This window comes from Saccostrea echinata, unplaced genomic scaffold, assembly GCF_033153115.1.
Source record: "Saccostrea echinata isolate AGI-Se365-2 ecotype Australia unplaced genomic scaffold, CSIRO_AGI_Sech_v1 ptg000029l, whole genome shotgun sequence".
Taxonomy (NCBI): domain Eukaryota; kingdom Metazoa; phylum Mollusca; class Bivalvia; order Ostreida; family Ostreidae; genus Saccostrea; species Saccostrea echinata.
Window position 1 is genome coordinate 3,140,609 of NW_026889778.1, and position 20,718 is coordinate 3,161,326.

General features: G+C 33.6%; 2 protein-coding genes and 1 non-coding gene across 3 annotated transcripts; all 3 read left to right on the plus strand.

The window, feature by feature from the left end:
• The first annotated feature begins 424 nt into the window (after positions 1 to 424).
• Positions 425 to 7,785, plus strand: LOC133195486 (GDP-fucose transporter 1-like). Its single transcript, XM_061331340.1, has 7 exons — positions 425 to 535; positions 701 to 761; positions 893 to 1,033; positions 2,380 to 2,496; positions 2,955 to 3,063; positions 5,417 to 5,963; positions 6,679 to 7,785. The coding sequence occupies exons 1-7, from the start codon at positions 459 to 461 to the stop codon at positions 6,686 to 6,688; spliced, it is 1,062 nt and encodes a 353-aa protein (XP_061187324.1). The 5' UTR covers positions 425 to 458; the 3' UTR covers positions 6,689 to 7,785.
• Positions 7,786 to 13,416: 5,631 nt separating this feature from the next.
• On the plus strand, positions 13,417 to 13,489 carry Trnas-gga (transfer RNA serine (anticodon GGA)). Its single transcript has one exon. It is a non-coding gene; the product is annotated as a tRNA-Ser (tRNA).
• A 4,794-nt stretch (positions 13,490 to 18,283) lies between these two features.
• LOC133194342 (galactoside alpha-(1,2)-fucosyltransferase 2-like) lies at positions 18,284 to 20,370 on the plus strand. The gene is made up of 2 exons (XM_061330319.1): positions 18,284 to 18,317; positions 19,448 to 20,370. Exons 1-2 carry the CDS (start codon positions 18,284 to 18,286, stop codon positions 20,368 to 20,370), a joined length of 957 nt encoding a protein of 318 aa, XP_061186303.1.
• Positions 20,371 to 20,718: the final 348 nt, after the last annotated feature.

The window sequence follows — 20,718 nt, forward strand, 5'->3', positions numbered from 1 at the left end:
AACCTTGACCTTCTTGGAGAGGACTTATATAGGCCATGCCTGATGTCCAATCCAATTATGTAAACTGATTTTACATAATAAAATACTGATTAAATTAAATTAACATATTGATCAAAAGCTGTAGCTGCAGAGCTTGTACATTTATTATTTTCATAAATCCAACTTGTAAAAAGATTTCTGATCTCATCTGGCTTCCATAGATCTGTATACACTTTCACTTTATCAAAAATAGTAATCTGTTATAACAAATTAGTAACTTGTTAAAACAAATTTATAAAGATACTGCTGCGGCCCTAATACGCTTCCGTAAAAATCCAAATGCAGTCGCCTTCTCGAATATTCTTAGTACGTGTTATCGTATATCTGGTTCGCTGCACATCACAAAAACTGGTTCCCTTAGTTTGCAGAGTCGTGGCAGGATATACAAGTTTTTTATTTATGCAAATTTTCTCATTGTTATGGTGTACAGAAGAAACAAGATGGAGTCGTTCTTTTCAAAGTCGGTTAAAATAGCGTCAGTGGTCGCTGCATATTGGTAAGTTGGTTCGTGAGACGCCTTTATTCTTAATAATATGATGACTTGAATTTCCTCCTGATTACTTCATATGGTAAGATGCAAGTTTTGATGTAACTTTTGCAAGTTTTTATGGTTTTAGACCTTACGACTTAAGTAAAAAAAACTGTGAATTTAATATTGCAGGGTCATTTCTATTTCCATGGTTTTTCTCAACAAATATTTACTAAGCAGCAAAGATTTAAAGGTAAGGCAAAAAGAAAAGAACATTCTTGTAGCCACACACATACACATGCTGATTAAAAGCAAAATGAAATCTATTAAATCATCAGCAGGTAACATCAAGTGTTTAATATGTTAATATAAATATAATTACAGCTGAATGCCCCTCTGTTCATTACGTGGTACCAGTGTGTCGTTACTGTGGGGCTGTGTTGTCTACTGAGTGCACTGTCTAAGGCTTTTCCAAATCACATATCCTTTCCATCCATTCAAATTGACACACAAGTCTTGAAGGGGGTAAGTTGGATAGAGTATTTTTATAACTTTTTAGACTTCAACATGTTTTTAGAGGCATTTAAGAATAAGAATATAAAACAAAAGGTGTATTCTGACTCATTCATAATCAGTATTACTCGGTATAATCTAACTGTGTCTTGGGAAAAGCCCTCACCACAGTTAGGAAACATCCCACATATTTGCAATGTTAGCAAATAGGAGCGGATACGCTCTGAAATTATTTTGAAGAATACAAAAAGAGTTGCACTGAAAATAACCAAGTTAATCATCAAGATTTTTGAGCTTGTACATGCCTTCTACTAGGGCTGTCACGGTTCCAAAATTTCTCGGGTCGGGTCGGTTCTGTAAATTTTTGGTTCGGTTTCGGGTTTTTCGGTTCGGTTATTTACATCTATTTTAAACCTTAATTTCATGAATTTAACTTGAAAAATCTTTATTTGTTACATTAAATTTACATTGAAAACAAGTCTTAACCATGCGAACGTCTAGACATCGGTGTGTAGAACTACTTGGCCTACAATTAGCCACAACCTGACTATTCCTGCTCGTTTTGATAATTATCTAATACTTCCGTGTCAAGTGTTTTGTCATGGAAAGAAGTAGATTTCAGTTGTGATGTTTATTTATCACTGTTATCGCCATCATTCCTTTGATTTCGACGCCATTTTTGTATTGAACAGACTCTAATATATAAACCAGACCCGAACCGAAATCCGGAAAATGGAACTGAAACCGAACCGAACAACTTGGACCGCGGTTCTCGGTTATTTCGGGTACTCGTGACAGCCCTACCTTCTACCCTAAAAAATAATCCATATAAAGACAAAAATTCAGCTCATTTTCTACACATTTTTTTTTCTTCGCCATGTTGACATTCAGAAGTCTTTGGATTGTTCCTAGTATACATGTAGATAAGAATTATCATCTGCCCCTGTTTATTTTGCTACATTGACAACACAGAACGAATTCTATCAATAAACTGGGTCTGTACATGTAGGACAATACCATTTTAACGACAGAACATTCCTTTTAATTTGTGCGTTAAGGGAAACTCCTGGATGTTATCTTTAGAAAGGTATACATGTACCAGCATTAGCTGGATGTAAAGGGTGTATCCCGACTCGTTCAACAAGGGAAAACCCTGGATGTCATCTTACAGGCAATTGTAATGTTATATAAATGTACAACAGCAAATGCAGGATGCAAGGATTCTTTCCATGAAACTTTTCTGTAACGGTAAAGATACCAGGGTTTATCCATCAATTGTACGTGTATTTGAAAACGGCCTGTAGAATTTTGTCGTCAACGGTTTGTGTTCAGTTGCAGACTTTCAATTTATATTTCAGGTGCTGCCCTTATCCATAGTATTTTGCTGCATGATATCGTTTAACAACCTGTGTTTGAAGTATGTGGGAGTTGCCTTCTATTACATAGGACGCTCATTAACTACAGTATTCAATGTGGTTTGTATCAGTAGTACGAGTGTTCTCTCTTATGATTGAATTAAGTTTTTAGTGTACCGGTCTATCATACAGGAAAAAATAATGTATTTTACTAGGTGGTTTTATTTTACAGGACATATCTTTACAGCCCAAATTAAATTTGGCAATTTGTTTGACTCTTTGTTTTTAAACCTTAGTCAAATAATACAATTATTCAAGCTTAAGTAGAACATTTGACATCCTAAGTGCTGTTAAGCTGAAATTTTATCAAATCTTTGGGTGACTAGAAGCCCTGTATTGTAGAGTTTTTCTGTAATTCAGTACACTTAATGTTGTCTTTAACACAAGTGTTCTCCTGTGATTCAATGCTTCATCAGATGACCTCCATCAAGGGCATTCAAGGTCATTGTGTGCTGTCTTATAGATCTGTGTGGAGTGTTTCAGTAGTTCAGTTCTCATGTTGCTTTTCTTTTTACCAGGTGTTTTCCTACACAATGCTACAACAGACAACCTCTATCAAGGCCATTGTATGCTGTCTTATAATCATTGGAGGATTTTTCATGGGAGTCGATCAAGAAGGAGTAGCAGGTAAACCTAAAAATAACATTGAGGACCCTCTATACACTATTGAAAAATATTTTTGGGACACTGAGAAAATTATATTATGGTATAAAGATGTGAGTATTGAATACATCAATTTCATTTTCAGCAAATGGTATCTGTCATTTACCTCTCAGGAAAAATGCTAAAAGACAACAAAGTATTGATGAGCAAAAATCACTGTCGTTTACTTAAATGGGGAAACTACATACAAATGAAGTGTTCAATTAATTTATATTGGCCCAATAGAATATTAAGAATGCTTGAATTGACTGCAAATTGATGAATACACAGTAGATTTCAATTATTTTTAAATTGAGATCTAATGGCAGACCACTCTAACAGCATAAAAATACCACAGAATTAGAATTCTTCAGTGTGCAGTGCATAGAGGGTACTTAATTAAATGTGAACACATTTCTTTGAAGTATTGATTTTTTATTTTTGAGAATTCAAAGTTTAGTGGCTAAGTTAATAGATTAATAATCCACTCACCCCTTCCCCTCCAGGGAAGCTGTATGGTACCATATAACCATATATAATTGGTAATTTCTGCAAATGGTTCATGCTGAAGTTAAATGACAAATAATTGAATTATAAAATATTTCAAATCCCAATATAAGAGGTATTGCAGAAATTGCAAACACATACATGACTATATGAATGCACCTTTGACAAATAAGATATAAATGTTAAATCCCATTACAGTCTTTCAATTATTAAATATTCTAAAATTTTTCAAGACAATTTGTCAGATTGAAAACACTGCCATCACTGTGTCATTTACTATTATTATGGTATAAATTGTTATCGTATTATACAGGTAATCTCTGGTATCTCGACATCTGATATGTCGACAACCTGGGATATGTCGACGTCCTTCCGCGGTCCCGGCAGTATTTACTATATAAATGATTTGCAAAAACTCTGATATGTCGACCTTGGTAATGTCGACAACCTGGGTTATCTCGACTTATATTCACAGTCCCAAGAACAAAATTCACCTGGTATATGTAGACATCGGCTCTACTGAACCTAACTGTTTGTCAGATAGGGTGGCTCGTCACGCACGGACGACTCCGGGTATCTCGACGTCGTCAAAATTTCACATCTTTCACACCCATGTTTTTACTGCACGCTGCTTAATTAATTCTGTAGACTATGTTTGTAGGTGAATCCCCCTCAGTGTCTTTGAGAAGTTAATTGCTTAATGTTCAGCTTGGGTAATACATGTATCATTGCTAAATCTACATGATTCTGCATAAATGTACAGACGATTATTTATATCGAAACCTACCATAACTTTTAAATTTGAAAAAGGTAACTAAATTACAATGAATAACAAGCACACTGAATAATTCAAACTAAGGAATTAAAAGATGTTTTAATTATGTTTTGTAGTTAAAATGTATTCAACAGGAAACAATCCAATTAACGACATGATTGACCAAATCAGCAGAAATTCATGCATCTGTAACATCACTACGTTAGTTTAGATACACAAATTTCTTTAAAAATATTAATTTTAATGTACATTCTTCCTGAATGAAATAAGAGAAAAAATAATCCGCATTTAATTTTTTTTACGTATAGCAGATGTCGACTTTATATGGTTCGAAATTTATAGAGCGCATTTCGTATCCTGTTCTGACAAAAGGCAAGTTACACGCGAATGCTGTAACTTTGTGAATTTAGAAAGATTTTGATTAAGAACACGTTTTATAAACAAGATTTTTAAAATAACTTCTTAGATTTTTAATAAAAATAGAGGGAATTCTGAAATATGTTGAGCTACAGTCTATATTGAAGTCATGTACATATAATAAGCTTGTCTGTTTTGTGATGAAGTGAAATCTTTGACGTCAAGTCTCATCTGGGATATCTCGACACAGCCGATATCTCGACATTTTCCAATGATCCCGTCGATGTCGAGATAACGAAGTTTACCTGTATATTCTTTCAATTTCTTTGATTAATTTCTTAATATTTAGGCTAATTATTTTACTAAAGTTCGTTGAATGTTCTTTTACACTTACAAAATTTGCATGTCCCAATGACCTTGACTTCATTGTCTGAGACTTATCGAACAGTCAAAATCTTCATGCGCAAGAGACGATGTTTTTAAAACTAAAGTATAGTTTTAAAACTTACCTCATTAAAATTTCTGATTAAAAGAAGTAATTTGCAAGTGTGGTCAGGGCTAGTGATTTTATTGTCAGGGAGAGTAACAGTTATGGAAAGTAGCCTGACTGGTCTAGTACTTGTAAAAGTTAATGTCAAACCCTGAGCTTTTTATGCTTAGCTCTATCAGCATGATCAGTCACTATTCTTTGTATTATAGGATCGTTATCTGTAATGGGAGTAGTGTTCGGCGTCTTGGCTAGTGCCAGTGTGGCCTTGAACTCTATTTACACCAAAAAAGTGCTCCCAGTGGTGGACAACAATATCTGGAGACTGACCTTCTACAATAACGTTAACGCCTGCTTCCTCTTCCTTCCCCTCATGTTAGTGTTTGGGGAAATCGGGGAAGTCTGGAGTTTTCCAAAACTAGGGAATACAACATTTTGGACCTATATGACCATAGGTGGAGTGTTCGGATTTGCCATAGGATATATAACCGGATTACAGATCCAGGTGACTTCCCCTCTCACCCACAACATATCGGGAACAGCTAAAGCCTGTGCTCAGACTGTGTTAGCGTGTATATACTATCAAGACCACAAGTCACCGCTGTGGTGGACCAGTAACTTTGTTGTGTTATTCGGATCTGGTGCATACACTGAAGTACGGAGACAGGAAATGAAAGTGAAACATAAATTAGACATGGCTCAGATATCTGAGAAAATGGAGGAGGGTGAGGATTCCTCAGAGAAAGAACTCATATCCAAGTGAGAAAACTAGAATTTAATTAAATAGGAATCAATTTTAATCTTTTTTTTTCTTTCATCAGAGGGAAATAAGTATAATGAAATGGAATTAGTGTCCCAATTTTTCTTGTTATATTCACACATGCTTGTGTTTTGAGGGTAAACACTTTTTAGACATGATATGCAAACCTATAAACCTTTTGAAAAAAAATGAATCCATTCTTTGGTAGAATTAACATTATCTGAATTTCTGTTATTGTTTGCTGGGGTTGTCATTAAAAAATTGAATGTTTTTATGAGTTGATGTATAGAAAGGTCACATTTTGGTAGAAAGAGGAATTGACACATTTAGTCTTGTTCTTCATGTGTATCTACAGTCTTGGAATATCTGATACAGTCTTGGAATATCTGATACAGTCTTGGAATATCTGATACAGTCTTGGAATATCTGATATACTTAGGAAATTATCTTTGGTTTAAATTTGAATATCTGATACAATTAGGACATAATCTTTGTTATGTATATACATGTACGTATATGTATTCCTTTTCCACATGAAATCCACTTTTCTTTTCTCTGTAACATTAATTAGTCCCCGTTACATTCCTTTAAGGGCTTTCATAAATAAACTGCCAAGCAAATATTTCTTGTGTCCGTTTAACATTTTACATTTTACTACTTAGGAAATCATTGTTTTACACGAAGAAATCAAACTTTTCAATTTTCTACATTCAGGTTTTGTTGATCATGATAGACTTGAACCAGCTTAACAGACAGAGTTTAACTCTTCCTACATTTTTCAATCATTAGAAAAGAAGAAATTCCCTGAGGTCTTAACCTTGATACTAATTAGTTGATTGAATGGAGAAAATGCCATTGAAATAACATATCATCTGTTAGTAAGAATGGAAAAAAAAATACATGAATATCTTTTATATTATGTATAATCTGACATGTATTTCTATGTTACTTTTATTAATTATTACTTTTAAAGTTCATATGAAGTATGAGATGTTTGTATTTTCAATCATGTGGTAATATGTAAGAACATGTTACTTATAAAAATGCATTCCTGAGAATGTTTTAGAATCTCGTCTATAAAGTTATATCATCGGTAATTTTGCATTTTTTTTGTTATGTGCTTTATGCTGAAGACAATGGTTGATGTGCCATGTGTTAAAAACTAATTTTTCGATAACAGACAATCCTGAATTTCAGTACTTGTGTATGTGCAGTGAAATCGTGGATATACAGTTATTGCATATTTATTATTTTAATACAGAAATACCTCAAGTGTCCATCTGTGACATTTTCCGTACAATCACAATTTTGTATCTCATGAAACCGTATTACCAAAAGTAACCATAACTTTGGAAATGAAGTAAAAATACATTTTTGTGTAGTGGTAGTTTTCTCCTGTCAATATGAACGTTAAATAACTGACCATTATTTCTGTAAATATAAAACCTTTGTTAACAATATAATTATGCAATGTTAAATCAGTCTATAACTACATGTATATGTATTAATTTTAAGAAATTTTAACCATTTTTGTCTTCTACGCTTTGTATTTCAATCTTCATCAGAGTGTTATGTCTGCTCTGATACAAAGACATATTGTAGAATCACAGAAATTAAAATACAGATTATTGCTGGTTTATATTATTGTGCTATAGTTATTATTTATATGCGAATAACTTATGTATGTTAAATACTTATACCTTAATATGTAAATGTTATAACCATTGTTTTATGTATGCTGTGCTTATATAACTGTGGTATTCTTTGTGTGAGTACAAAGAATGATTACTCTTAAGATTAAATGTGGGTGTATAAAACTTATAATTTTTTTTTGAGTTTTATGGAGTAGAGCCCTCGTACACTTGTCTGGTCTATAGTATCAGTGATTACGTAAACAGCTTTGTTATTTCAATATAATTTAATTTTGTTTTTATTCTAGCCTCTGATTGGTTAATATCCAAAAAGGAACACAAATTATTTCTGTATAACCTGGTTTGGTATGGGGACACACCCCCTGACAACCAGCTGAATCGTCTGTATCCATGCAGTCCTCTCATTTTCAGTCCTCATGATTCATGGAAAATTCCAGATTTAATAAATGTACCTTTAACTTCAAACAGTAACTCGGATCTTACCACATGTAAACAAAAAACATGGCTGCTAGGACTATGTATCAGTTTTTACCTCCCCTCGCTTATCATCACTTCCGTTACTTCGCTTGTATTATTGGGCGGCAAATTTGAACTCATAAAAAGCAACGAAATTTTACAACCACAGTTGTTTAATGATTTTAAAATTAAATTATAAGGAATGACTCTAATTCTTGGCCAAATTATTCGAGTATAACCTGGTTTGGGTCAGTTTACGCTGTTTTATAATCCGCTTCGCGGATTATAAAGCGTAAACTGACCCAAACCAGGTTATACTCGAATAATTTGGCCAAGAATTAGAGTCATTCCTAAAATATATCCTATGACACAGTGTAAATACATTTGATATGTATTTTACAATAATTTAATTTTGTTTGTATTCTAGCCTCTGATTGGTTAATATCCAAAAAGGAACACAAATTATTTCTGTATAACCTGGTTTGGTATGGGGACACCCCCCCCTGACAACCAGCTGAATCGTCTGTATCCATGCAATGCTCTCATTTCCAGTCCTCGGGATTCATGGAAAATTCCAGATTTAATAAATGTACCTTTAGCTTCAAACAATAACTCGGATCTTACCACATGCAAACAAAAAACATGGCTGCTAGGACTATGTATCAGTTTTTACCTCCCCTTGCTTCCCATCACTTCCGTTACTAGGGTTGTATTATTGAGCGGCAAATTTGAACTAATAAAAAGCAACGAAATTTTACACCCACAGTTGTTTAATGATTTTAGAATTAAATTATAAGGAATGACTCTAATTCTTGGCCAAATTATTCGAGTATAACCTGGTTTGGGTCAGTTTACGCTGTTTTATAATCCGCTTCGCGGATTATAAAGCGTAAACTGACCCAAACCAGGTTATACTCGAATAATTTGGCCAAGAATTAGAGTCATTCCTAAAATAATTGTCATTTATTAGTTTAATTATTTAAATTATATTATGAATTCATATGACTGGGGTATGGAACTTATGTATATGGCATGCTGTTCTCTTTAGAGAAATAGACAGGCATAAGCTTCATGTAGGAAATATCTGCCCACTTATCTAAAGAGAATAATATCATGCTTGTGCTTCATAAGTTTCCAATTCTAGTACTTTGAATTTAAAGTGAGATAGAGATTTAACGGAAATTTGGAGAAAAAAAACAACACACAAATACAAATGTAAAAAATGCATTTTGTATTTGTCGTTATTGCTTTTATATAGTTTAGACAAGCAAAAGGAGATTGGGAATTTCTTTAAAGATGGTATTATGAAATTATGCAGGGAGGCGTCTTGATCAACATAAAATGAAATGCTATGTTGTTCAAAGTAATTTGTTCACAGTATTTGATTGCTTTGCTATGCAATGGAAGTTTTAAGATTAGGGAACCCCCTATATACTGCACACTGAAAAGTTCCAATTCCATGGTACTTTTAAGCAGATTCTCTAGATTTTTACATAATACTGAAACGTAGATACTCTTAAAAGAGATGTTTCCATGTGAAAGAAATTCAGATTTATGGGTAATACATGTATAAGTGTGTAACCGGAAGTAGAACTCTTTAGTGTATAAATTACAAAAGTTACCAGCCAACTTGGCTTAAAGGAGTAAACTATCTCCAGTTATCAATGATCAACCCAGGTAAGGGGATTTCTGAACTATGATCAACGCTAAATGAAAACACAGTTGTAAGTTTTATAAATTTAATAAAGTGAGAATTAACCGTTGTAAATGATAACAAATAATAAATAATGATCAATTTTTTTTTTTTTAATTATTTTATTTTTTCAACACAATTCATTATATACAAAATGTCCATTATCTTTTCTTTAACAGAATTGTGTATATATATATAGAGAGAGAGAGGGGGGGGAGAAAGAGAGAGAGAGAGTTACAAAAATAATTGGTTCCACCTGTTCCACTGATTGTCAAATTTCTCTTTTTCACCATTTTTATATGATATATATTTTTGTGTTTGGTAAAAATAACTCAAGTGTGATATCGCAGAGTGCACATTTAGAGGTTTTTCAGTGCATCTAGAAGTATAAATATAATATTTCAACCATAAGATTAAGATATTAGCTATTTCATTATTTTTTCCTCCAATACCTATGAATGATTTTTTTGTTATGGACAAATGGAGATTTTTCTGCTGGAGATAATATTCAAAGTTTTCAAGGAGTGATTGTACAAGATCGCATTCCCATAAGATATGTTCAATTGTCTCTTCTTCTTTTTGACAAAAAGTACATTGCTTTGAAACAACCTTTTTAATTTTGAATAAAAAAGAATTTGTTGCCAATATTTTATTTAAAATTCTGTACTGAAACCACTGGAGTTTACAGTTTTTTGTGACTTGAAATGGTAATTTATGAATTATTTTGCATTCCTTACTATCCAAATCAAATAATTCAATTCATTTTTTGTAACCAGCTGTTATAGAAGAATTTTTATTGAGAATTTCATAGAAGTTTTTTGATTTTTTGCATTTTGATACAAGATAAAAGTAAGACATTATAAGAGGATTTTCTGATTTTTGTAAATTTTTATCAAAATTGCTCCTCTTTATCCAAGCTTTAACTGCATGGATCAAGCTAGAATACTCTAAAAAATTAATCTTTATATCTGGATAAGTATTGCAAAAGCATTCATAGCTATAAAAAAAAAGCCACCTACTCCAATAATGTCATTAATATATCTAATATTATTGTCAAAAAGTTTTTTTACTATAAAAGGTTTTCCCTCCAATATGGATCATAGGGTTATAAAACTAGTAGTTACCCAATTAAGTTGATAGTTTGGGATTAAAACCTCATCACTGTATTTTTTGGATCCAATCCACACAGTGTGTGTTTTTGAGAAGTTAATGCATAATCCAGACATATCTGAAAATGTGTTCAAAGTTTTCAATGTTTCTAAAAGAGAATCACTTCCATCAAGAATAAGGGAAGTATCATCTGCCAGTTGAGAGATCTTTTTTTCTACATTTCTAATGGTAATACTTTTATTTTTTTTTATTTTTCCTAATTTGTATGGCTAGAATCTCTGCACAGATCAAAAAAATATATGGAGACAAGGGGTCTCCTTGTCTGCATCCCCTCTGAATATCAATTACATCAGAAAAATTACCACCTTGATTAACAGTAGCTTTAATATCCGTGTATAAAAGAGTGACCCATTTTCTGATGGAAGGGCCGAAATTGAAAAAATGTAATGCTTTTTGTATGAAGTTCCAGGAAAGAGAGTCAAAAGCTTTCTCAAAATCGATCAGTAATAAAAGTCCTGGAATATCTTCTTCTTCTGTAAAGTGCATTATATCATATATCAATCTTATGTTTTCTCCAATATATCTGTTGGAGATAAAACCAGTTTGGTCAGGGTTGATTATTTTATCTAAATATTTTTTAAATCTGTTTGCAATAGAGCCAGATGCTATTTTATATACAGTATTTAGCAGTGTAATAGGACGCCAGTTCTTAAGAAAATGTCTTGGCTTGTCACCTTTAGGTAATAATGTTATAACTCCATGTCTTTGTGTAATAGACATGATATCATTCCTGTAACCATAGTTAATAGATCTTACGACAAAAGGCCCAATATATTTTCAAAACATTTTAAAAAACTCTGTGGAGAAACCATCAGATCCTGGAGATTTGTTAGCCTTCATATTATAAAGAGTATTTGAGGCTTCTAACAAGGTTATTTCACCCTCTAAATGGTTTGATTCTTCACAAGAAAGTTTGGGAACATCAGTATGTATCAACTCATTATCTAAATTTAAGTCTGTATTCCCTTCTTTAATTGTATACAAATTTTCATAGAAAGATTTGATTTCTTTCAAAATCTGTGACTGATCATGAATAACCTCACCATTATTTATTTCTAATCTTGATATGATTTTACTTGTAAAATTCCTTGACTCCAGTTTACAAAAATAGTTTGTGGGCTTTTCCCCTTCCTCAATCCATCTTGCTCTACTTCTTATGTAATTACCTTGTAACTTGTGCTTTCTAATTTTTTCTAATTCTTGTTTTTTATCGTATAGTTCTTCTAAGTTACTTTCAGAAATATTTTCTTCCATATTTTTAATGTCATTGATCAAAGAATTTTCCTCATTTTCTCTCTTCTTTTTGACATATGATGAATAAGAGATAGTTTTACCCCTTATTTCTAATAGTAAGGTTTCCAAAAATAATTGATCATTTATTGTTTACAATAAATGATCAATAATGATCAAAATTTAACAAACAGAAAAGTCTTTGAAAATTGCACAGGATTAATAGGGCTTTATCAAAAATGTAATTTAATCTGGTAGGTGATTCACAATAATCTCAATGAATAATCTCAATAAATAAATAAGTAATTGAAAAATGTAATAGAAAATGGGAGGAATGTGGAAAAACTATGAAAAATAATTTATGTCCCTACTGGGCTTCCATACTTATGAAAGTTGTCAAAGTCCTATAAAATGAATGAATTAGAAAGTGTAAAAGGAATGAGCTACATCACCCAATATGACTACTATCAACACTCTAGAGTTGAACTGAAAATATCAATGCTAATTCTAGGTTCTAAAAATAACTGACCCAGAAAATAAACAACACCCAAAAATAAATAATAAATAGTGGTTCTAGAAAATAAACCTGTTATCTACATATCCCTAGACCAGGCAGGACTTGGAAAGGAAAACTTAATTTACTTTAAATAACCTACATTCTAACCTATCGTATAACTTTATTCTATAAAACCTACATCCTAACCTATCATAAAGTGCTCGCTCAGCACGTGCTAAATGAAACCTATAATGCCGTGTACCTTGAGGTTGGCATAAAATCAGAGATAATGATCCATGAGGCTTATCCCTAACCAAGTGAAGTAAACTGCTCGAACACGGGTTTAAATACCCTAGCAAGGTCCAAAATAAAAACCAATGACTATCAAAGATCCTAAAGCTAAGTTAACCAATCAGAACACAGCTATCAAAAGTACTACGGAAAGACTGCCAACATGGATGACACTTCCTGTTTAAAAAGTAGAGGAGAAAAATGTGGCGGTCAGACGGGTTCGATCGCCGGTGGCCAGATAGCTCAGTTGGTAGAGCACCTGACTGGAGATTCAGGGGGCCCAGGTTCGAATCCCGGTCTGGTCCGCTGCATTTTTCTCCTCTCTCGTTACATTTGGTGCCGTGTCATGCCCTGGAAGTGACAGGTGAAAGACCTGCCAGGGAAGAGCGAGGGTTGGTGTCTTCGGGGGCCGAAGACCTTTAAGGAGGGAGGAATGTGGCGGTCAGACGGGTTCGATCGCCGGTGGCCAGATAGCTCAGTTGGTAGAGCACCTGACTGGAGATTCAGGGGGCCCGGGTTCGAATCCCGGTCTGGTCCGCTGCATTTTCTCCTCTCCCGTTACAAGTGAATGTATTTCGAGGTCAAGGTCAATTTTAAGCTAACCCTGATGAAGTACTGTATATGTACACTTAACAAAACTTCTAAGTGTTCACTCTAATAAAAGTATTTATTTAAAAACTACAAGATAGAATGGTATGATATTTTCAAATTATTATAACCAACGAGTCTTCTCAACAATTGTTGAAAGAAAATCAGTTTTCACCGATGAAAACCAATGTACCGTGACGAAGTGTAAAAACAATAAATCTGTACTTTGCGGCAAGTGTTTTGTGTGATCAGCATCTTTTTGTGACCATTTTCAATTTTTGAAAACTGGTTAAACAAAAAAAAAAACACAAAACATTGGCAAAATGACCATTGAGAAAGGAGGGAGAGCCGTTGGAATGTTGTTGTCCGGATCATCCTTGTTTTACTCACTTTTATTTTAGTGTTTATTTGTCCTTGATATTACTTTTAAAAATTAACAACAAGTATAAAAACCCATTTAAACACATTTTTCTATAGGTTCTGCGTCATTTTCATCGCCAACTTGTCACAATTTGAAAGTTTTGGACAAAATTTCATCAAACCGGAAGTGATCTGGATCTTCGTCCGAGGCCAACGTTTTGCATCACAACTAGGTTAAAAGTTTGTTACATTGTCCTGAAACAATTTTAGAAACATTAAAACAAACGACTTAAATGGTAAGAAAATGATAAGAAATTGGTGCTGGTGGCAGTCTAATATCATCTCAAACAGTCTGAATCATCCTTAAAGAGGTACACTTACATGTGAAACGCCCAAGAATATTGACCAAAAGGTATCTGTGATGATGCACTGTCAAATTCCTGGATCTAAATCCTATTGAATACATTTGGGATTTTTGTAAGGAATGTCTAAGCACCCCCCCCCCCCCACAATTTCAACAGTTTAGAAAGATCCACGCAGTAGGTGTGGCAGCAGATGGGTCAATATCCTATTCAGGGGTACGTGGTATCCATGAGAAAAGAATATGCCTTGCAGTAATTTAAGCGAGTGGTGGTCTTATTCCTTAGAGATTTTATGTGAATTTTCATTTTGAGGGTACATCATGTCCTTAACACTTTGCTTAAAATTCTGACGAGATACTTACACGAAATTTACGCAACAACGAACTGAAATATGCATCATTAACCATGAATTAAAGAAATTATTTATTGTATGCATTTGTTTTTCAAAACTTAAAAAATGTTAGGTGAACACTTAGAAGTTTGGTTCAGTGTATGCTCTATAGTGTCCATTAGAGAATATCCGTGAAAGGCAAGGACAATCCCCTGCTCTGAGACAATATATTTTTTCAATTTTCAAAGTTCATGGAAAAGTTTTGTTTGTCAAAAATGAAGTGGTTAGTATTGTCATTTTTAACAAGTTGCCCGTGTGGCGCAGTGGTTGGAACGTTCGCTCTGGAGTCGCGGAGTAAGGAGTTGATCCTTACGTTGAGGGTTCAAATCCCACTGTGGGACGTGGAGACCGGTCCTTCTGATGAGACTGTATAAATCGAGGTCCCATGTCGCAGTTGGTGCTGGTACAAAAAAGATCCCTCACTACTCAATGGCACTAAGTGCCGAGTATAGGTCAAAATTTGCAGCTTTCCTCCGGAAAGTGGTGGCGTCTCCATATGAGTGAAAAATTCTCGAGACGGACGTTAAACAATAAAAACAAACAAAGATTTTTAACAAAATTGATTCATTTATTTTATAGAATACTTAATTGATTTATAATTTCTTTTAAGTTTACTATTAAAGCATATTTAGTTGAAAATGGGTCTATCAAAGCCATTTAAAATGATTTTTGAATATAAATGGGTCAAGTCTCTATTCTACATAAACATTTGAAGGATGAAACAATTATTAAAAAATCTATTTTATGTTTAAAAAACACACGCTTCAACAAACGCGTTTATTTTAATCAAACTAACACGTCAGAGCAAGATGCAAGAAGGTTGCATAGTGCAGTGGCTTAGGAGTTTTTCATTGCGCGCCTCCGGTAGCTTTGGAATGAGTTCGAATTATGTCTGAAGCGCTTTTTTTTTCTTCTTTTTACATGCTTTTTCAGCATAACTACTTGTAATTCAATGAAATAAGGGAAGCAAATGTGTAAAAGATGATACTGACAACACATTTTTTGAAAAAAAAGATTAAATTTTCTATGAACTTTTCGAATTGAGAAGTACATTTGTCTCAGAGCGGGGGATTGTCTTTGCCTTGTACACCCTCTTTCTTTCTATGAACTTTTCGAAGTAAGAAATATCTTGTTTCAAAGCGGGAGGATTGTTCCCTCCTTGTATGCATCCATTCTTTAATGAACACTGGTCTCAAGTGCCAATTTAATTAACAGTGATTTTTTTTATTGCTTTATTCCCTTATCTTGCATCGTTTATTTGTTCCCAATAAGAATTATTACTGTATGACGATTTTGAATTTGAAGGATTTGTTAAGAAAATAATCTCTAAAATTGAGAAATAAAAAAAATCGAGGTCCAAGTTTTAACTAAGAATTGTTTGCAAATGGAATGGACTAAGCACACAGAAAGTTAGATAAGGTGAAACTATGGTTGAAGGCAGATCAAAAAATTCTGGCATGGTTGAAGTACATGTCTTATAAATCATTACTAAATAACCATCTCTATTATCGATTTTATACACTGAATCTTTTCGGATATTCCAGATAAAAGTATTTGAAGTTTGATAAAGTCATTTTTTAAAGTTGATTCTCTATAAGACAGTTTTGTGGCCTGTACTCGACAACTCGAAAATTTCAAATATTTTTATCTTTAAAAAAAAAACCCAAACAAACCTGTGCGTTGGACTAAAAATCCAATTTTATAATGTGTGTCACATAATGCAATCTTTTACGAATCACATCTTAATATAGATGCAGATAAACATGATTTGAATAGACCTATCCTAAATTTTACTATTATTATTACTATAGTATTTCAACGTAGTTTTTAATCTCTAAATCGAGTAACTTTGATACTTGATTGTATCGATTATAGAAAATAAACGCCAAATTCATATCATAGATCACAGAGAGATTTTATTTACGTAGAATCACATTTTGAAATGATTTTATCGTAGGCTGAAAAACGTCCTTTATTTCCTTAACGTAGAATAATCTTCTTTGTTGTTGAGGTACTTACATAGGGCGGCTGGTCTCAGGGAGTTAGACAGTAGACAGACGACGTGTGTATCAAATTATATGCCTCCAGCCACAGTATACTAGTGGCAAGACATCAGTAATTTTTAGAAACAAACTTGATTTTACCGAGTCCGTTATCTGTCTTATGTCCATTTGTACATAAGATAGATAGTTCATCTATTTAATGTACAAATGATTAAGGTATAAGGTACTCATAAGGTTCTTATGAGTAAATCTTTTCAGAAATTATACCTCAAGCACCTTGACGGTCGTGAAAGAAAAAAACTGTCCAACTTTATCTCGTGGGAAATTGAGAGGCTATTAAGATAGCTGCAACGCACGGTCATAATTCTTTAAAATCGCTCGCGCTTCATTGCCCGATGAAAATGTTATATAAATCCCGTGATATACCATTCAACTGTTAGTTATATTAATTCAAAGTGAAATCCTAACACGATTACAAGTTTTATTTCAATTATTGTACGTTTGTCGACCCATTATATTAGCTCACCTGAACTGAAGTTGGTACAAAGCATCCTTTGGTCAAGGGGAGTTTAAATTGTTAAAATGGAATGACAAGCCCCTTACAAGGGGAGATAATCAAGAACAGACAAAAATAGGGTAGGGTCATAAAAAATCTTCTTCTTTAGAACCACAGGACCAGAAAAGCTGAAACTTATGTTGAAGCATCCTGGGGTAGTGTAGATTCTAATTGTTTAAATCATGACCCCCGGGGGTAGAGTGGGGCCACAATAGGCAATCCAAGTTTTACATTGAAATATATAGGAAAAATCTTTTTAAGAACCACTGGGCCAAAAGAGCTGAAACTTATGTGGAAACATCCTGGGGAAGTTTAAATTCTAAACCGTTCAAATCATTACCCCGGGGTAGGATGGGCCACAATAGGTATAATTACAGGGCGGGGAGGGGGGGGGGGTCTTGTGAAGACCAGCAGGGCCAAAGGTACTCAGATGAGTGTTGTGTGACTCTTGTCTATTTTGTATCCACGGTTACTAATCAAGGAGGGGATAAGAAAGTGACAAAGTTATATTTACCTATTTTGTTTTGTTTTACTCCCTCCTCCCATTACCTGTAAGAGCTTATTTAAGATTTATCATCGCTCTATGAAATTTTGCGTTATGCAAACGATACTTTACTCAAGAAAGCTTGAGATGAACACTATTTCAGCACACCGTGCGGGGCTATTTTCACAGAAATGGTTTTTAACTTGAAAAGTTTAGTAAGGAAAAGCAGTCATTTATATATCAGTGAGGTTATCTCTCTTACCAAACGATCAATGAACCCTAAACCAAAGTACATGTACTTCACAAAGTTAGTATCTTTCCTTACCCTTAAATCATGATTCTTTACAACTTTACGAAAAATATCAAATAAAATGTTTAAAGGAAAACTGCTGATCTGTATTATACTATACAGAACGCTGGTTTTGTTGACATATGTTACAGTGTTTCTATACCATGAAATCTCTGTTTTAATTTCTTTTGTGTTCATTTTCCATGTAGGTTGGTAGTTTATAAAATTTTACCTAAAGGAAAATAGAGACAGGCCTTTGCTTAACTGACTTCTCTGAAACTGAAATCCGGACCGAAACATGAACAGATCGGTTAGTGATTTACCTGTAGAAGGTATCTTTATCAGTCCCTTTGTGTCGAGATAAAAAATCATTGAAGTTAAGATTGTACAGAAATCTACTTATTGCAATGACAGAAGTTGGATGTAATCTTCTTTAATGGTAACCACGTGGTTAAGATATGAAATGAATTATGCGGAAATTACCAAAATACCTCTTAAGTAAGTATAAGGATAGAATTCAATTTGTAAATAATCTCTTCGTCAAAAAAGTAGTCATTTGCAGTACAAAAGCGATTTAGTGTTTGTAAAGTAATACAGTTTTTAAAGATCTAAGCACTTTAATTAACGTTTATAATTAATATGAAGTATAGACATTACAGCTTACCACTGTTGCCCATACAGTAAAGATTGGTATAATTTATTTCTTAAGATCGTTATACAAGTTTTTCCCTGTTTAGCTGACATATTGAAACACAGAGTATGTTTGCAAAATAGGATTTAGCACAGGTCATATCTGCTGTAGTTCATATCACTATAATAATCCATCTTAACACCAAAGGTTCCACAAACTAGGAGAAGTCAATGACATTGAATAATAACGGCCTTGAAGTCATTAACAGAAGTCATGCGTTTTCCTGCCTGCAAAATTGACCACCAAAACCTAATGTAATATACACCAATTCTCCTTTTTTTTCTTTCTTTTATCCATAACATTGCTCTAAAAATGAGTGAATAAAACCTAGTTTGGCTTCTACTGGCCGGCATACTTTTTTGATAGTTTTCTTATCTTTAGTGATAACATACACAATTTTCAGAAATGTGTTTCGGAATAATTTACACAATTGCAAAAGAATTTGCTGTAACTTTAAACATTTTTTCTAGCTAGCTACATTAAAGTTGATGTCACCTCAAGTTTCATAGTTCGATATTTTTTTGTTGATGTTGTATCTTGTTTCCTATTTGAAGAAAATGAAACAATGAAACGAGATACCACCAGGAAAATTCGGGGTCATATATCAAACTTTACGTCTTCTGTGATGTGTATTTATTTATCTTGAAAACGTTTGACATTCAGTCAAATCTGTGCAGCAGATCACGAGCAGCGATAACCTAATCTTATTCATGTATATAGCAGATTTGATGCATTAAATTTCAAATACTCCCAAAGTTTTCTTTTTTGCAGAAATAGGAATATCTTCGATAGCAGCTTTCATTATTATTTCGAAATTAGTGTCAATACATAGAATACCACAACGACGTACGCCAAAGGCGTGTATTGGTTTCCGTGGTAGACTCGGGAACCTAATGTTTCAATACGCTTTTCTATACAGTATTTCTAAATCCAAAGGATTGTATCCTGTAATCCCTGAAAACTTTGAGCTCGGCGATGTTTTCAAAATTAATAAAACGACGTTGAAACAAATTGGCGAAGACAGCACTTCTTGTGATAACATTCCGACTTATTCAGAGAGATGGGCTTGTTCATTTGATGACCAACTTATAAATGTGCCAATATTTCAAAGTGCTAAAATTAATGGATATTTCCAGTCCTGGAAATACTGGATCCAGTATGAAAGCAGTCTTCATCAGACATTCAAATTCCAAGACAGAATATCAGACAGAGCCAGGAAGCAGCTAGCAGACATTCTGGGAACATCGGGGTTTACTTGTTGTTCCAGAAATTCCACGTTAGTGGGAGTGCATATAAGACGTGGGGACTACACTTCTAAACTTGTGAATGACTACGGTCAAATTACTCCAAATGCTAGCTATTACGAAAACGCAATGGATTACTTCGAAAATTTGTATCCAAACGTTTTATTTATCGTTGCGTCGGATGATCTGAAGTGGACCAAGAATGCGTTAAAGAACAGAACAAATGTTTATATTTCATTGGGTAATTCTGGACCAGAGGACATGGCTCTGTTGTCGCTAACTAACCACACAATTATGTCAGTGGGGACCTTCGGATGGTGGGTGGCGTGGATGACTGGGGGGACAACTCTGTATTATAAACCGGTATTCGCCCCGGGTTCAAGTTTCGCAAAAGACTTTAATAATGACGCCAGTAATTTTATTTATCCTGGATGGATACCCATGGAGTGAACAACTCATTTTAACGACAGCTTTACATGCTACTAAAAATGCATAATTTTGTATGTTCTATTAACACATTTTTATAGTTTTTATAATTACTTTTAACAGCGTGCAATTTGTTGCACGTGTTCGTTTTACAATTTTCCTAAGGTTATTTTATAATGAGAACTGTGCTTGCAAAACAAGACAAGCATATAGAACTGTACTGAATAAAATGTTATCTAATTCACTCATGCAAAACCTGATCATGAAAATTCAGTAGAACTGTACTGAATAAAATGTTATCTAATTCACTCATACAAAACCTGATCATGAAAATTCAGTAGAACTGTACTGAATAAAATGTTATCTAATTCA

Bases quoted from the DNA above. Each gene is read 5' to 3' on its own strand.
- LOC133194342 (XM_061330319.1), top strand. From the start codon at position 18,284: ATGAACAGATCGGTTAGTGATTTACCTGTAGAAG. The intron at 18,318-19,447 runs GTATCTTTATCA...TCTTTTTTGCAG, and splicing joins TAGTGATTTACCTGTAGAAG to AAATAGGAATATCTTCGATA.
- LOC133195486 (XM_061331340.1), top strand. From the start codon at position 459: ATGGTGTACAGAAGAAACAAGATGGAGTCGTTCTTTTCAAAGTCGGTT. The intron at 536-700 runs GTAAGTTGGTTC...TTAATATTGCAG, and splicing joins TCAGTGGTCGCTGCATATTG to GGTCATTTCTATTTCCATGG. The intron at 3,064-5,416 runs GTAAACCTAAAA...TTTGTATTATAG, and splicing joins CGATCAAGAAGGAGTAGCAG to GATCGTTATCTGTAATGGGA.